This window comes from Mesoplodon densirostris, chromosome 12, assembly GCF_025265405.1.
Source record: "Mesoplodon densirostris isolate mMesDen1 chromosome 12, mMesDen1 primary haplotype, whole genome shotgun sequence".
NCBI classification, from domain to species: Eukaryota; Metazoa; Chordata; class Mammalia; order Artiodactyla; family Ziphiidae; genus Mesoplodon; species Mesoplodon densirostris.
Genome location: NC_082672.1, coordinates 25816364 through 25833043, shown reverse-complemented (window position 1 = coordinate 25833043; position 16680 = coordinate 25816364). Strand labels below are relative to the sequence as shown.

The following is a 16680-nucleotide window of genomic DNA, read 5'->3' as shown; positions in this document are numbered from 1 at the left end:
AATTTTACAAATAAAAAAGAAACTGGCTTAAAAGACATACAGAAAAATAATGAAAATAATCACTTTGGATCACATACACAAATAAACAAAGGCAATAGGACAATCCAGAAATTATATATCGATAGGTAGCAAACGAAAGGAAAATAACATAAATTAACATTTTTATGTTTGCATGAAGAAATTCTGGAAGAATACAGAGAAGTTAATAAAGTGGTTATTCTAGTGCAGTGGGGGAGGACAAGGCAGAAAGGGAACAGAAGCAGGAGTGAGACTTTTCAATGCATTAACTTTGTACATATTTTTTTCAACAATGTAAATGTATTGCCTATTCCATAAATTAAATGAAAAGTTATGCTAAGATTATTTGGAATGCATGATTTTCCACCAACCTTAGCCCTCGTATAATGCAGAAGTAAAGAATCCCAGCTGTAGAGTCAGGCTACCTGGAGCTCCCTGAGTTGCCACCAGCTAGCTAAGTACGGCTGGAACATCCTGAGAGATGGAAGGCGGCGCCCTTGCCTAGATCGTGGTCACAGCAGCCAGACCATCAGCGGGGAAATGGCAGAGCGCCTCAACGGTCGTTCTCAGATGCCAACATAGGCATAAGTTGGCTGTGCACAGCATAGCCTCCACTTAACTCGATTTCCTTTGCTATACATTGTGTTCTCTGAGTCCTCAGAACACTGCGTCGGATGTCTAATATAGCCATGTAGCAAGCCCCCATTTTATTCTACCATGTGTTACTGCCGTTTTAATCAGCCAGTTACTGCACAATCCTCCACACAGTACTTTACCAGCTTTTAATCTGAAGGGGTAAAAAGTAGAGGAAAAGAACAGGAGAGGATTTCCCTGCAGAATAACCAGAAACAGTTGTTAGTTCTCCCCAAGCAAGACACTGCTTTCCTCTGGGGATGTGGGTGGGTAATTTCTTGTGAAACAAATCAGAAGAATAAGTGAAAATAAAAGAATACTAATGGGGCTTCCCTGGTGGCGCAGTGGTTGAGAGTCCGCCTGCCAATGCAGGGGACACGGGTTCGTGCCCCGGTCCGGGAGGATCCCACATGCCGCGGAGCGGCTGGGCCCGTGAGCCATGGCCGCTGAGCCTGCGCGTCCGGAGCCTGTGCTCCGCAACGGGAGAGGCCACAACAGTGAGAGGGCCGCGTACTGCAAAAAAAAAAAAAAAAAAAAAAAAATACTAATGGAAGAAAATTCCCACCATCCCACAGGGGAAAAAAAAAAACCTTATTCCAGAAGGGAGGAAATAATGTTGTCAATAATGGTTAATTCCTTAATATTTACTTACACATTGAATCATTGACACCATATGGTAAAGTACCTGAAGAAGGACCCTGTTCCTCTTGTACCCCTCACAACTCAGCACTAGCAGAATAACCCCAAATACACTTCATGAATGGAGGACTAGCCCGCCATCTTCAATGGACCAGATTCCTAACACGTAACACAGACTGGTGTTTCCAAAACTCGGTTAATCAGAATCACCTGGGGGTACTTGTCAGCCAGGCATGTTCCTGGCCTCACCCCAGACTTGCTGACTCAGAGTCTCCAGAATCTCTGGGAATCTGTTTTTAAACAGGGCCCAGGTGCATCTGATAACTCAGAAAGTGTGGGAAACACGAGGTGAATGAAATAGTGCTAACGACTGCTCTATGTCCCAAGATGCCCAGGGAAAGCTGAGGTCTGAGCAGCTCCCCTCAAGTTCTGAGTGGGGGTGTGAAATCGGGTAGGAGCAGGGTTTAGGTGCTGACAGCTCCCTGGGCATCTGGGGTAAAGGGGACGCTCTTAGAGCTAAGCACCCAGTGGGAGCTGAACTGGGTCTGCAGTTGCTACAGGAGAAAGGAGGAAATGGAGGTGAAGAGGGCTCTCAGACATCCTCATAAAGGCCCCGGGAGAAAGGCTCGCTCCTCCAACCCCAGCTCCACAGGCCAGACCCCTGGGAGGCAGAAAGAAACCACCACCCTTCCCACCTTCCTGTCAGGAACCACGTGTACTTTAAGATCCTGGGCAGAACTCTCTGGTTTTCACATGAGAAGTATCTGTATGTTTATCTCTGACCAAAGCTTCATCTTCTAGGCTTCAGCGAGCGGCCTCAGACGGACTGGACCACCTGCAGTAGTACATGAACATCCATGTACCTTCAGACGCTAACTCAGCCTTCACTGTCATCAAAATAACAGCAAAGGCTAAATACACATTAGCTGTGTGCCAAGCACTGTGCTAAGTACTTCAGAGGCATGTCTCAAATTTCTTGGCTATATGCTAATAGTTTGGGAGGTTTCAAAACCAAAAAAGAAGGAAAAGGGAGAAGATCAAAAGACTTAGAGTTTCCCCCGGTCCGCCCCCACCAGACATTTGCCAGGTTTCTGCCATATCCTCTTAGCATCAGCTTTCCTCATCTGAGTACAAAATATCATGACTTGAGGAGAGACAGTACCACAGAATGGTTAGGACAGGCCCTGGACACAGGTCTGCCTGGGTTCAAATCCCAGCTCTGTTGCTTACTAGCTGTGAATGTAGACAAACAAATTATTTGTGGCTTAGCTGCATCATCTGTCAAACAGAAATAATAATGGTATCCATTTCCTGGAGCTGTTGTACCTAGTAAAGTGTCTGGCCTATAGCAAGTGCTCTGACATTAGCTGTCCTCACTATCAGACAGTACAAAGTTGCCGAAAAGACAGCCCAATACCAGAAGCTGGAATTGTGCTGCTGCCTAGATACTGATACCAATAATGTCATTTCTCGGTTGGAGTGATGCTAAATGCTCTCACAGACATGTCATTTAATTCACAAGGAAAGGGACTGAGGCTGGGACCTCCAGGGCCTTTTCTCAGAAGAGTCCTCATTCAAAAACAGATGCTCCATCTCTTTTGTTCCATTTGTCTAAAGTGCTGCTAAGGCGTGCAGCACAAATGTAACATCCTCTACCACAACCGAAACATCATCCAGCACCATCCTGCTGATTTTGAACTTCAAATCTTGCAAAATTAATTCATTCCAGCATATAAACCAATTTGAGGAGAAATAGAGTTAAATAAATAAGTTACTAGGTGCTTAGTTTGGTGCAAACCATTTTATTTTATACTTAAAATGTGATTTTTAACACATATTAGAATGATAGCCAGAGGAAAACGCTGCGCTATTCTTCTCTGTTTCTAAATTTTCTTCCAAAGTATTAAGACTCTCAAAGATCTCTCTCCTATCGTGTAAGTTTTTTCATTTGCTAGTCCCAATCCTAACACAATACATACAGATCAAATTTTAATACTGGCTCTTCCTCTCATATAGCGGAAAACTAGATAGTTGCTAAATAAATCATTTCAACCTAAATGTAGGTAGCTTTTTAAACCAAGTAATTATAGTTTCAGTACCCAGGAGTCGAAAAGTAGATTGATGTTTTGGCTTAAACGATATATGCTCATAATATTTTTCAAAAATAACGCTCTTTTTAAGAACTCTAACATATGGCAAATGCACTTAAACAGTTCTCTTTCCAAAATGATGTTATCACTTTTCAAGGATGAAGAGGAAGCTATGAATGGACTGTGGGCAGGATATACGCAAATTTGAAACAAGTACCTACCTGATCTGTTTGGAAAAGGACTAAGCCCTCAAGATGTGAAGCTCCATGCGCTCCACGTGGGTAAAATATGAGTTAAAAGAGTCCATATGGTCATAAAGAATTGATTTTAGACACAAACACTTTTTTAGATGCCTAACGATAAGAATCAGAGAGAGATTATTGATCAAAGTTGTATTTACAAGGTCATCTGAGATACTACTATTATCAAATAGTAACCCCTCATTAGCACCTCAAAATGCCAAAATTGGAAAGGCCCACAGAGGTTATTTTAGACAAAGTCTCTATTTTACAGATAAGGAAAGGAGGTTTTGAATAAATTACTCCAGATCTGCATTAGAAAATGGCAGAGGGAGGCCTTCCCCGGTGGCGCAGTGGTTGAGAGTCCGCCTGCCGATGCAGGGGACAGGGGTTTGTGCCCCGGTCCGGGAAGATCCCACATGCCGCGGAGCGGCTGGGCCCGTGAGCCATGGCCGCTGAGCCTGCGCGTCCGGAGCCTGTGCTCCACAACGGGAGAGGCCACAACAGTGAGAGGCCCGCGTACCAGAAAAAAAAAAAAAAAAAAAAAAAAAAAAGAAAGAAAATGTTAGAGGTGAAGCCAGACTCAAGTCTCCCAGTTCTCAACCCAACGAGCTTCCCTGTCTATTTCAGCACTCCTCCCGGTGCTCTAAGAACACAAGGGCACTTGTTAAGCATACTGGAGACTCCCGTTCAACAACAGCTTTGGAAGGGTCTGGGAATCCGTAACTTAAACAAGAGTTCCAGGCAGTTCTTAAGGTCAGGCAAGTATGGGAAACACTGCTTCATCTCCTGCGGCCTCCTAAACCTGAGGTGCAACCTGGCCGCTCAGCTGTCAGTTTCTATTAACACATTTAGGGACCATCCAGGGATTAGAGGTCGGTGGAGACCTCATTGCCACGCCAACATCCTCCCCAGCATGTGGTATGTTTCAATGAAAGCAAGTCTTATGCCAATGTCACAGAAATAACAAACATTCATCAGCAGGCAAGCAGGCACAAAAACAATCACACAACCTGCTCTTAAGAGTGAAGTCTGTATTGTCTTCCCAACTCTGACAAGCACCTTGCATGAAAGATTCATTCTGAGAAAAAAGCAAAGATACTCTGACATCAGGACCAGTCAACCCTCTCTCTGGTTGGGTCAGGAGAGCAGTCATTGTTGAGTCAGGACAATGCAGTTTGACACTTAAAGCACCACCCAGAAAGTATTAGGCTATAATGTCTGCCTAATACAGACAATACAAACCCATACCTTGTTTATGCAAAAATAGTGCCCATATGATCTTTCTGTCAGCAAGTTATCTTGAATGCCATTTATCTCACCTATAAAAATTGTATACATTCTACCAAGGCCATCACGTATGGGTGCACATGCTGAGAACCACACGGAAGCACAGTTAACATACACTAAGGTGTGAATGGTGCCCCTAAGGTGTGAATGGTACCCAACAAACCTCGCTAAACTTACAACACTTCTAGAATCTAAGGGGGAGAAAAATCTGCTCTTCTGGAACTATAAGGGAAAAAAGCCAGCAAATCATCTTTTTTCCAAATCTGTTTTGACAATTACATTTCGTATTCACCCAGGAAGCACTGTTAAGGTGAAGTTTGGGACTAGAAATCAGAAGACTCAATGTTTGTATATGTATACCTCTTACTAATTCCAGAACTTCCATTTCTTTGTCCATAAAACGGATATACTACAACCTGGCCTTCCTACCTCGCAAGAATTGAAAAACATTCTTTCAGTTATAAAAGTGCTACATAGTATAATGTTATTATTAATTATAAAAAGAAACAAATCACTCAGGGTTTAAAAATAATACAGGGCTGTTAGATTGAGTGCCTACTGATTTCTGTATAGAAAAGTCTGTTTCGAATACTTACAGAGCCAAGATGTTAACTACCCAGATTTCTGGCCACTGTCACTATTCTTTTTTACACGAGCCTCTCACTGTTGTGGCCTCTCCCGTTGTGGAGCACAGGCTCCGGACGCGCAGGCTCAGCAGCCACGGCTCACGGGCCCAGCCGCTCCGCGGCATGTGGGATCTTCCCAGACCGGGGCACGAACCCGTGTCCCCTGCATCGGCCACCAGGGAAGCCCCCACTGTCACTATTCTTAATGGGAACTTATTTTGTCAGCAGAATTAACGACATTTGACTTTTATGGAAGTATACTCATAACCTTAAAGAGGCAGAAAGTTTGCTTTTTCATTTGTTTTTAAAGTAATTGTTGGGACTTCCCTGGTAGCACAGTGGTTAAGAATCTGCCTGCCAATGCAGGGGACATGGGTTCGATCCCTGGTCCTAGAAGATCCCACATTCCACAGAGCAACTAAGCCCATGTGTCACAACTACTGAGCCCGTGGGCCACAACTACTGAAGCCTGCACACCTAGAGAAGCCACCGCAATGAGAAGACCGCACACTGCAACAAAGAGTAGCCCCCTCACCGCAACTAGAGAAAGCCCATGAGCAGTAACAAAGACCCAACGCAGCCAAAAATAAGTAAACAAAATGTTCCCTTTAAAGAAATAAATAAATAAAATAAAATAAAGCAATTGTCTTGTTCATGCAGACTTGCAGCAGTCAGTATAACAGTCCCTCCCAAAGGTTTCTGTAGTTATTCTTCCTGACACTGAGCACTAAGAAACTAAATATTAGTTCAGTTCAAATATCGATTGAGCTGTCACATTCCAGGCACTGTTTTAAACTTTGGAAAAACAAAGATGCAGCCATCCTTGACCTCAGGAGCTGGCTATCTAGCAGAGGGGAGCAGAAATGAATAGAGGATTTCAGCCCACACTGGTACATGTGGGGATGGAGGGACCGAACAGATGCATGCCTACACTGGATGCCATGGGAACCCTCCCTCCAACCTGGTGGTGTTGGGGGAAGCATTAGGGGAGTCTTTAAGGATAAGCAGGAGGGAAAAAATGATGTATGCTATCCCCAATTATAACAAAAAAATTATTTTGGATGACTACCTATGAGATTTTGAGGAATGGCAAACTTGACTAAATACTTCTCAGAATTATTGAGGCAGGACTGGCCCACAGGACTAAAATGCTGTTTCTGTGTTGGAAAGATAAAAGTGTGTACGTTTTTTAAACAGCTCCGCTCACACCCTTGATTACAGTAGAGACCCATCAGGCAGTGAAATATACACTGCTGCTGCACTCTGGCTTCTGATAAACTGTTCAGTTCTGTTACTTGCTCCTTGGGAGACTCATTTCAAGGTTTATCTGACAAGAAGGATGAAATTAAATGGTCATTGTCATCCTTGGGACTGTTTATGGAATGTATCTAAATTGTTACCCATTCCCATTCACGTAACCCTAAATGGGGCAGGGTATATGCAGTGGGACAGGAGGCGAGTCAATCAGGTCTGGGCTCCAGGCCCAGCTGTGCCATTAGCCCACCATCTAACCTGGGGCTAATCACTTCAACTCTCTAGGACTCGATTTCCTCCCTTGTTAAGAGTTAATGAAAGAGATGTCCTTTACAGGCAGTTTCAAGTCTAAAAGTCTATGCGTCCATTCTAATGTAGCATGTTATTCTCTAGACCTGCCTAAAAGGGGACCAAAAAGACTTCAAAATGTAGCTTTTACACAGGAACAAGACATTAAAAAAAAAAAAAAAAGAATCCTAACAGAGTCTAAATAAGATGAATGCATAGTGTTTCAATGCGTCTTAGCATATAAAAAAGTTAAGTGTGTGAAGGTGAAAAACCACAAAAACACCATGTCTTTATAGTTCAGCTTTCTTCTCTATATGTGTACTTCTACTCTCAGACATAATTATATTCAATAAAAGCCTTCCTTCTCCATCATTAAAAAAAAAGGATGAGCCAGGTTTTGCAGTATGAAATCAAAGCCAAAGATTCAAAGAAACTTGTGAAATGTTTTGAAGAGAGTTACTTCAGTCACTAATTAGGACAACCTTAGTTAATTCAGGGAATTTGGGGGATTTTGACTATGAACCTTAGCTATTGGTGCATATGTATGAAAAGAGAGAAAAGTGATATGTTCAAATGTAAAACAAAACTGGCAAAAGAAGGAGTTCTTGACCTCCAGGGAGTTTTTTCTTGTCTTTCAGTTCCCACAATAGATCAGTTCACCTAGCAGTCAGATCTGCCTCATCACAGCATTCCTCAAGGGTGAAATTCTCCTTCACCTACACACAGACACTCTACACGGGAAAGGCATAGAAGCATCTAGTGATTACTGAGATGACAATGACATTCCACTAAGACAGTATATCCTGATGCATGAGGTCAGTATTCACATTAAGTAGATATATTCTTGTTATGTCCAACAACTTTATGAGACCACTTTGACTTTTTTCCCCCCTTTCTAACTTTTTTTTTTTGGTGGGGGAGGAATGGGGGGAACTCTCCCTGGTTGAGAACAGCCCACAACTTATAAGGATGTGTTGACAGCAATATCAGAGAGATGAACTGTAAAATGTAAAACCATCACATAACTTCACAACTTGGAGAAAGATGTATTACAGCAAACAATCTCACCAGTGTTAAAGTACTAAAAACTTGAACTGTTCCAGTTGTAAAGTGGTAAAATATAGCTAAGCTTTTCTAGCAAGGATGGAAAAAAAATGTAAACCAGCTATTCAAGATTGCATATGAAGTGATTCTAAGAGACAGTATTTCATCCAGAGCTGCTGAAATCTAGGCGTGTTTTACACCAACACCTCCCCTCCCACCCTGCAATTCATCAACCATCTCCACTTTACCCTTTACACTGAGGAATATGACCAAGTCCATGTACCAAAAGGGGAGAAACCACATAAACATCACACTGAAAGTTTCTCTACTTTGGGCCAACAGGAAATTCCAGTTACTTCATTCACTGGAGCTGGTTAAGCTGCTGAAATGAAATAGATGCTTGGAGAGATCACTACCTCAGGACAGAGACTTGATTTTCAGAGTTGGAGGAGTTTAGACAAAAGACGAATGGGATGCTGAGTCTCACTACAAGGTCAAGGTTCCCTGAATTATAAAGAGCTGGTGGGTCAGTGAAGGGGCCGGGGGTCGGGAAGAGGCAAAAATTAGCACCAAAAAAGAAAACTCTGAACTAAAAGCGGACTTTTGTTTGTACTTAGGTAAGAGCACCGGTCAGAGAGGTGAATGCAGCCCCAACGCTCGCTGAGATCCTGAGATTTTCACAAACGGATCCTCCTGAAGTCTCAAGGACCAGAATCATAGTAAGTCCATACCTATGTGGTACCCTGCTTCTGCAACAGACCACCTTTCCCGGACCCTTTTCCCACGACCTCGGCTCCTCCTCTGCCTACAGCGCCCCCGGGGCTCCTCTCAGCCTCCCCCACACACAAACAAGAGAGAAGGAGCGGACAGTGGGACGGGGCCAGCCCAATTCTCACACTCCATCAGGGCGCCCACTCCTTCGAGGCGGCCGGGAACCTTCGGAACCCGAGAGCAGCACATGCGCCCGCCACCTGCACGGCCGCCGAGTCTCGGGTCCCGCCGTCCCCACTCGAGAGCCCTACCCTCGCGCTGGGTAGGGGCTCCGGGGTTCCGCGCGGATGCCCGAGAGCCGGCTCGGGGCCGCCAGGGGGCGGGAGGGAGCAGCAGGCTGGGCGCCTCCCCGCCTCGTTCCCCTCCCCCGAGCCGCTTGCCACTCACGGATTTTCACTCGGCGGTGGTCGAGGCGCGCGGTGGAGGCGTGCAGGGCGTCGAGGCGGCGGTGCAGCGCTGCGGTGCGGCGGCCCAGGGTGGCCGCCTGTCCCTCGAGCTCGCCGAAGATGTCCCCGGCGCAGCGCGACAGGTCGGCGAGTTGCTCCAGCAGGCAGACCAGGGCGTGCGAGCTGACCTGCTCCAGCGAGCGGAAGAGCGGCGCGCCCGCCGCCCCGGCCGCCTCCGGCTGGCGCAGCCGCGCGGGCTCCACGGTCCTCTGGTGGAAGGGCATGGCCGGGCCGGGCGGCGCGGGCGAGCGCGGCACTCAGTCCGGCCCCCGTCGGCGCGGGGCGCCAGTCCGCATCCAACACAAAGAAAAGTCCGGGCGGCGGCGGGGCGCCGAGGGGGCAGCCGGGAGGCTCCTACCCGCCGGGGAGCGGCGAGGCGGGCGGGCGGGACGGACCGACGGGCGGGCGGGCGGCGAGGAGGAGGAGCGGCGGCCGCCCGGGGAGCCGCGGGGAAGGGCTCCGGAGGGTCCGAGCGGCGACCGCCTGGCGCCCAGCGGCGCCCTTCCAGCCGCCAGGGTTCCCGGGCCGCGTGGCCAAAGGAAGTTCGAGGAGCAGCTCCCGGGCTGGGGGCGCGGCGGGCGAGGCAGCGAGCGGAGACGCGAGTCCCGCTGAAGTTTGCAGGGAGGCAGGAAAGAGCCGGCGGCTCCTTCCCTCCCTCCCGATTGGAGAGGGAGGAGGAAGCGGGGGAAGTGCCGCCGACACCGGGCGAGAGGGAGGGGAGGCGAAAGAAAGGAAAGGGGGAGGAGAAAAGGGCCGGCCCGGGGAACCACCTGCGGCTCCCGCGGCCGCCGCGCCCAGCGCTCGCGGGGAGGTGGTGGCCCCGCGCCTGGACGTACCCTGGCGGACCGGGCACGGCCGCCCGGTCCGGGGGTTCCCACGTCGCCGCCCCACTTCCCGTCAAAGCCCCCCCGGCGGTTGGGCAGAGCCCTCGCCCGATCCCCGGCCCCCGCGCTGGGAGGGGTGGGGCGCCGCGGGGCGGAGGCACGAGGGCGGCGTCGGCGAGCCCAGCTCCGGCTGCTCACCTGCGCTTCTGCCCGCGGGGCCCGGGTCAGCGCGCCCCGCCCGCCGGCGACCCCCCGGGGCCTCTGTGGGTCCCCCTAGGCTTTCCCAGTCCCCCTCTGGGAGGCGGCCACGGCTTCCGGGCCGCTTCGGTGGATCTAAAAGAGGACCTCGTTAAATCGCCCAGTGGCCAGGGGTTCTGTAGCCGACTAGGAGTGCGCGCGTCCCAACTGGGGGGCGGGGAGGACTCTAAGGACTTCTTTTTGGAGGTGCTTCAAGTGAGTTTTTCTTAGCAAAATGGCTCCTCCTGTGGCTCCCTCCCCTCCATCTGGAAGGGTCCTGGAGAAATGTGCTGAATCTGGGTTTCTTGCCCCAAGCATGTGAGACAGAGAGACAGAGTGTGTGTGTGTGTGTGTGTGTGTGTGTGTGTGTGTTGGGGAAGTGGGGAGCGGGGGTGGGGGGGGACGGGGGAGAGGGCGGACCAGAACCTAGAACCCTAAATTCGGTGCCTGGAAGATGTTTAAGCTAAATGCTATTGAGATCACGGTCATGGGACACCCCACTAACTCAAACCTTCTGGTTAGAAAGTATTTAAGGAGACTGAGTCCAATACCCCCGAAGCTAAAATCTCACTGGCCTCCTCGCTATGTTTGCTCAGCAAAGGAATCTCGGTTCTTCGGTTTCTGCCCCCCAAGTGACCCGAATTGCTGTGCTGTTGGGTTGCAGTTTGGGAATCAGTCTCCCAGAGCTGTGCTGATTGTACTACAAAGTGGATTCCCTTTCTCTGGGAGACAGGAGAAGTGCAAGACAAACAGGCCTAAGGGAGCACCTTCAGATGAAAGTTAATAGAAATGGGTTTTGCCCACAATATGGGCAAATAACAGTCTCATAGATCACCCACTCTGACAACCTTCGGGTTATTATGAGGCACAAAGGAACTGCTGCTGTCCCTGAAAAAAAATGCTTTGAAATTTATGAAGCACCGTATAAACATCAGGTACAGTATACAAGTGTGTGATTCTCTCAAGAAGTATTTTTTGAGGGCCTGTGTGTGAAGCCTGGCTAGAAAATTAAGATACAGTCAGCAAAGCTGGCTCCATCCCAGCCATCAGGGGGCTCCCGGTGCAGGAAACCAGAAATAACATTTTGAATTCACAAATAATTCACCTACCTATTTATACAGTTCAGTGGATTTTAGTATATTCAGTGTTATGCAAACATCACAATTTTAGAACATTTTAATCACCTCCTCCTCTATCCCCCCCTCCACCAAAAAAACAGTTCTCTTCAATACTCGTCTTTTTGTTTCTATGTATCTGCCTCTTCTGGACATTTCATATAAAGGAAATTACACAATATGTGCCCCTTTGTGTCTGTCTTCTTTTGCTTAGCATCCTGTTCTCCAGGTTCATCCATGTTACACCCTATATAAGTGCTTCAGTTCCTTTTATGGCTGAATAATGTTACATTGCATGGATATACCACATTCGTTTAACTATTCATCCGTTGATGGTCAGCTGAGTTTCCACTTTGGGGCTATTATAAGTACTGCTGCTATGCACATTCATGTACAAGTTTTTGTGTGGATATAGGTTTTCATTTCTGTTGAGTATACACCCAGGAGTAGAACTGATGTGTCACATGGTAATTATGTTTAACTTTTTGAGGAACTGCCAGACCATTTTCCAAAGTAGCTGCACCATTTTACATTCCCACCAGCAGTGTATAAGGGTTCCAGTTTCTCCACATCCTCACCAATACTTGATATTATCTTTTTAATTCTAGCCATCCTAACGGTTGTGAAGTGGTATCTCATTGTGGGTTTGATTTACATTTCCCTGAAAGCTAATGATTTGGAGCATCTTTTCATGTTCTTAATAGCCATTTGTTTCTCTTCTTTGTAATAAGATAGCATACATTTGTGGAGAAATGTCTGTTCAGAAATTTTGTCCATTTTTGCGGTATGCGGGCCTCTCACTGCTGTGGCCTCTTCCGTTGCGGAGCACAGGCTCCGGACGTGCAGGCTCAGCGGCCATGGCTCACGGTCCCAGCTGCTCCGCGGCATGTGGGATCCTCCCGGACCGGGGCACGAACCCGTGTCCCCTGCATCTGCAGGCGGACTCTCAACCACTGCGCCACCAGGGAAGCCCATTTTGTCCATTTTTGAAAGACTGGATTATTGTCTTTTTGTTATTAAGAAGGAATAGGCCTTTACATAGTCTAGATACACGTCCTTTATCATGAAGAACACTAACTGCTTCAGCAGACTGTTGTCGTTCAGTGTTGTTCATTAATTTATGCATTCATCCTTCTCATCCCTTGAGACTGTCGTCTTGGTCTGCAAAGAAATATGGTTTAATCACATAAACTAATATAAGGGGAGCAAGGACATTTTTGTTAATTTGTAATCCTGGGGCAGTATGAATAGAATTTTTTAATACAATGATTTCAGTACTCCAGAAGCTGAATTTAAGCTCTCTACGTAACCAGAACATTGAATAAACAGGATTTGTGGAGTGTACCCATAAAAGCAACTCAATTTTTGTTGCCTGCCGCCCCATTAAAAATCAGTTCTTCCCCTTCCACTTAATGACAACTCAAGCAGTCCCATAACTATTTTGTTCTCTCTCAGTTAATTGAAAATCCTGCTATTACTTAGAGATAAGACATGCTCTTATTTCAGTAATTAAAATCTTGCTCCTGCCCCAGCAGGGCTTTCTGTGGGCAGAAGTCAGGCAAAGGGCTTTGTCCTCCATCTCACCCTCCCCGGCCAGCTTGCTAACAACCATAAGGGAGGGGGGCGTGGGGCAGCAGGAGAGTTTATCCTGGGCTGGTACTCTGACAAAAAGGGCATTACACCCTCTGGGCCTGATGGACGTTTGAAGCCAAATCTTTCATGAACACTTTTGTGGCCCCTACTGGGAATGTTGGAACATACTTCCTGAGAGGCTGGCAAGGAAGTCTCTCTAACTGCTTATTCTACCTCAGTCTTGGTTTTCCTTGAGTCCACTCCGCACAGACTCTCGCTGTTGGGTCCCCTCAACTCTCCAGCAAGACCTTTTAGGCAGAATCCCTTTCAAAATGACCCCAAGCTGACCTTCCTACTGTGGACTCCCATATGGTCTCTGAGATTCACACATTTCTAGAAAGCTTATGGTTGAAAGGTAGAACAACTTCCTCCCAGACATGGCCCTCTACTCTGCCCCATAGGATGCAGTACCTTCCTCGGGTGGGAATCTGGCACCATCCACTGTCAGCTTGGAGCCTACAGCACGCTCTCAGAGGTTCTGAGAAAGTCCTCACCTGGCTTGGTGTTAGATGCCAGTGCCCCTACCCTTGCGGAGTGAGGCCAGAACTCCCCAGGCAGCTCCATCCAGACAAATCCTCCTCCCAAAGCCCTCCCAACAGTAACCTCTTTTGTAGCCTCTGTCTGAATAGGTATCTCATCACTCAACCACTTAGCACTTTGAGATTCCCACCTTGTAGTCTCCATCCTAACTCATTTTGGTATCTGATAGGTGTCATCTCCTGGGGCATCAGTCACAACTTCCCAATTAACATCCTGTAAAATAATATATATAACAGAAAAAACTAGGCTAATTTATTCCAAGAAGAATTTAATGCCACCTACAAAGTTAAGGAAAGTAGGAAAAGAATCTCATTTGGGAGAGAAGTGGTTTGGTGTGACATGCAGTTAGAAGGATGTGATGGGTAGGTAAAGATCAGAGGGTGGAATTCAGTTAAGGTTTGGGAGCCATAGAGGTACTACTTAAAGGTAATACTTAAGTACATGAGAACAGATGTCCTAAGAGCTAATAGATGACTAACTGTAAGGACGGATGAGCAGAGAGCTAAGGTCCAAGTCGGGGAAAGGCCCCAGCCAGGGGGCAAGAGGAGAAGAAAGGAGATTGAAAGAAAACAGAGGAGGGAGTGGTGGCTTTCTCCAATCCCTAGGGTAGCGGGGCTTAAGACTGAAAAAGTGGCCAAAACGAGGCAGGTAGAGGTAAGTGGGGAAGGGGTTATTGGCAACCTTCAAAAGAACAATTCCATTATGACAGTGGGGGCAGAAGCCAGATATCAGTGATATGAATAGAGAGGATATGTGTGTGTGTGTGTGTGTGTGTGGAACATTCATAGAGAAAACTGCCATGAAAAGAAGCTCAAAAACGGATTCAATAAGGCATTATTATCAAAACATTTTTCCCCTCAAAGTAGTGCTTGAAAACCAGGTCTGGCTCAAGATGGTGCTATGAAAACCAGGACGCTGCCCATCCTAGTGGGTCGTCCTCCCCCTTTCTGCTGACAGAACTCGCCTTGTGTACCAGCATGTCCAGCCTCTTGAAATGTCATAATCCTTCTGTCCCATCCTGGTTGGACAGTGAGTGGTCAGGTGTGACCCAACTCTAAGCCAGTAAATTTTAAGGGGAAGTGGGAGCCTTCAAGAACTATTCACCTCCTTGATGAGAGGAGAAAGAAAAGAGAAGGCTCTCACATTGTCATCTCTCTGGTCAGACCCCTGCCTCCTGCCTTTGGATGCACTCTGATCATGATGGGATATCTGGAACTGCGGCAGGATCTTGAGACCATGAGAGGCAACCCAGGAGAATGAAAGCCATCATGCAAATGCTGCACTTGCCCCAGAAGGATGACCCCATACGCACTTAAGGGGTAAATCCTCGTGGTCTTGGGACCAGGAACATTAGCATCACCTGGGATCCATTAGAACTACAGAATCACAGGCCCCAGATTGACTGAGGATGGCTCAACAAGCTCCCCAGGTGAATCAGATGTATTGCGATATTTTAGTTTGGGAAGCACTAAACTGTTGGTTGGATTTTTCTGTTACTTCAGTTGAATACATAGGAATTTATGAGGGGAAGAAGTAGTGGGTGATCAAGGGATTGAAGATTCTGGAGAGAATTAAGTGAATATGGAAGGATGAGACCAAGAATACAAATGAAGTTGCCAGATGGCCTAGATCTCAGTAAGACGGGAGCAAAAACCATCCATTTGGAGGGGATGTAAGAAAGGAAATGTGGGGAGTTTCTTAGCAACTCAACAAGTGGAGACTACAAGAATTACTGAATGACAGCTCAGGTGAGTTGGACAGCTTGAGTAAGAGGTACGTGGCTCTAACTTCTCTGCACTCTAGAAGCCGCAGAACAGAGACAGCAGACGGTTGCAAATTAACACAGTGGGAACTTCAGGGGCATCAAGGTCACAATGAAGATCATCATTAAAAGGCTGTCTGGGGCTTCCCTGGTGGCGCAGTGGTTGAGAGTCCGCCTGCCGATGCAGGGGACGCGGGTTCGTGCCCCGGTCCGGGAAGATCCCACATGCCACGGAGCGGCTGGGCCCGTGAGCCATGGCCGCTGAGCCTGTGCGTCCGGAGCCTGTGCTCTGCAACGGCAGAGGCCACAACAATGAGAGGCCCGCGTACCGCAAAAAAAAAAAAAAAAAAAAAAGGCTGTCTGTGGAGTACGAGGTGGATTGGAGAATGTGGCGGACAAACATAAGTAAATGACCTGAGTTCGAGGGGAGAGTTTCCAGCATGCAGTCCTGGGAAGGCCCAGAACTTCATGGAATGGGCCTGAAGTGGCTGCAGGGGAATATCAGAAAAAATAGGCAAGAACGTGGTGCTTAGAGAAGGGGGCACCAGATATGAAACCTCAGAGATGGAACAATGACTTATGGTTATGTGAATGGAAAAAAGAAATGTTCTTTTTTTTTTTTTTTTTTTCTTTTTATGGGCCCAGCCGCTCCGCGGCATATGGGATCCTCCCAGACCGGGGCACGAACCCGTATCCCCTGCATCGGCAGGCGGACTCTCAACCACTGCGCCACCAGGGAGGCCCAAAAGAAATGTTCTTAATGACAAAGGAGAGCAAACTGCATCAACCAACTAGGGGATGTACAGTTGATGTCTTTTTCTTGATAATTATCCAAGAGGTAAAAATTAAAATCTGCCTTGAATGGAAATAAAATATGTATCCCATTTGAAACAAAATATTTTCTACAGTGCTCAATCTTTGTTGTCCCTCTAGTCGTCAGTAAGTCTTATCAAAAAGGACTCAAACTTTACATGATAATAGATGTGAGTTTCACCTCAGGGTTTATGATCAAAATCGACACCAACTATATTCATTTCCTCAGGCAGCCATAACAAATTACAAACGGGATGGCTTACAACATCTGAAATGTATTGTCTCACTATTCTGGACGCTGGAAATATGAAATCAAGGTGTCAGCAGGGCCCTTCTCCCTCTGAAACCCGTCGAGGAGAATCCTTTCTTGTTTCTGGTATTTGCCAACAATCTTTGGTGTCTCTTGGCGTAGAGGTGGA

The 16680-nt window shown here is 47.2% G+C and overlaps 1 protein-coding gene across 3 annotated transcripts in view; it reads right to left on the bottom strand.

The window, feature by feature from the left end:
* NHSL1 (NHS like 1) overlaps positions 1–9666 on the bottom strand; it is a 242066-nt gene extending 232400 nt beyond the window's left edge. For all 3 annotated transcript variants that reach the window (XM_060115034.1, XM_060115028.1, XM_060115033.1), the window contains exon 1: positions 9280–9666. In XM_060115034.1, the coding sequence (XP_059971017.1) occupies positions 9280–9562 (283 nt within the window). In that variant the 5' untranslated portion in view covers positions 9563–9666. The remainder of the gene's footprint in view (positions 1–9279) is intronic.
* Positions 9667–16680: the final 7014 nt, after the last annotated feature.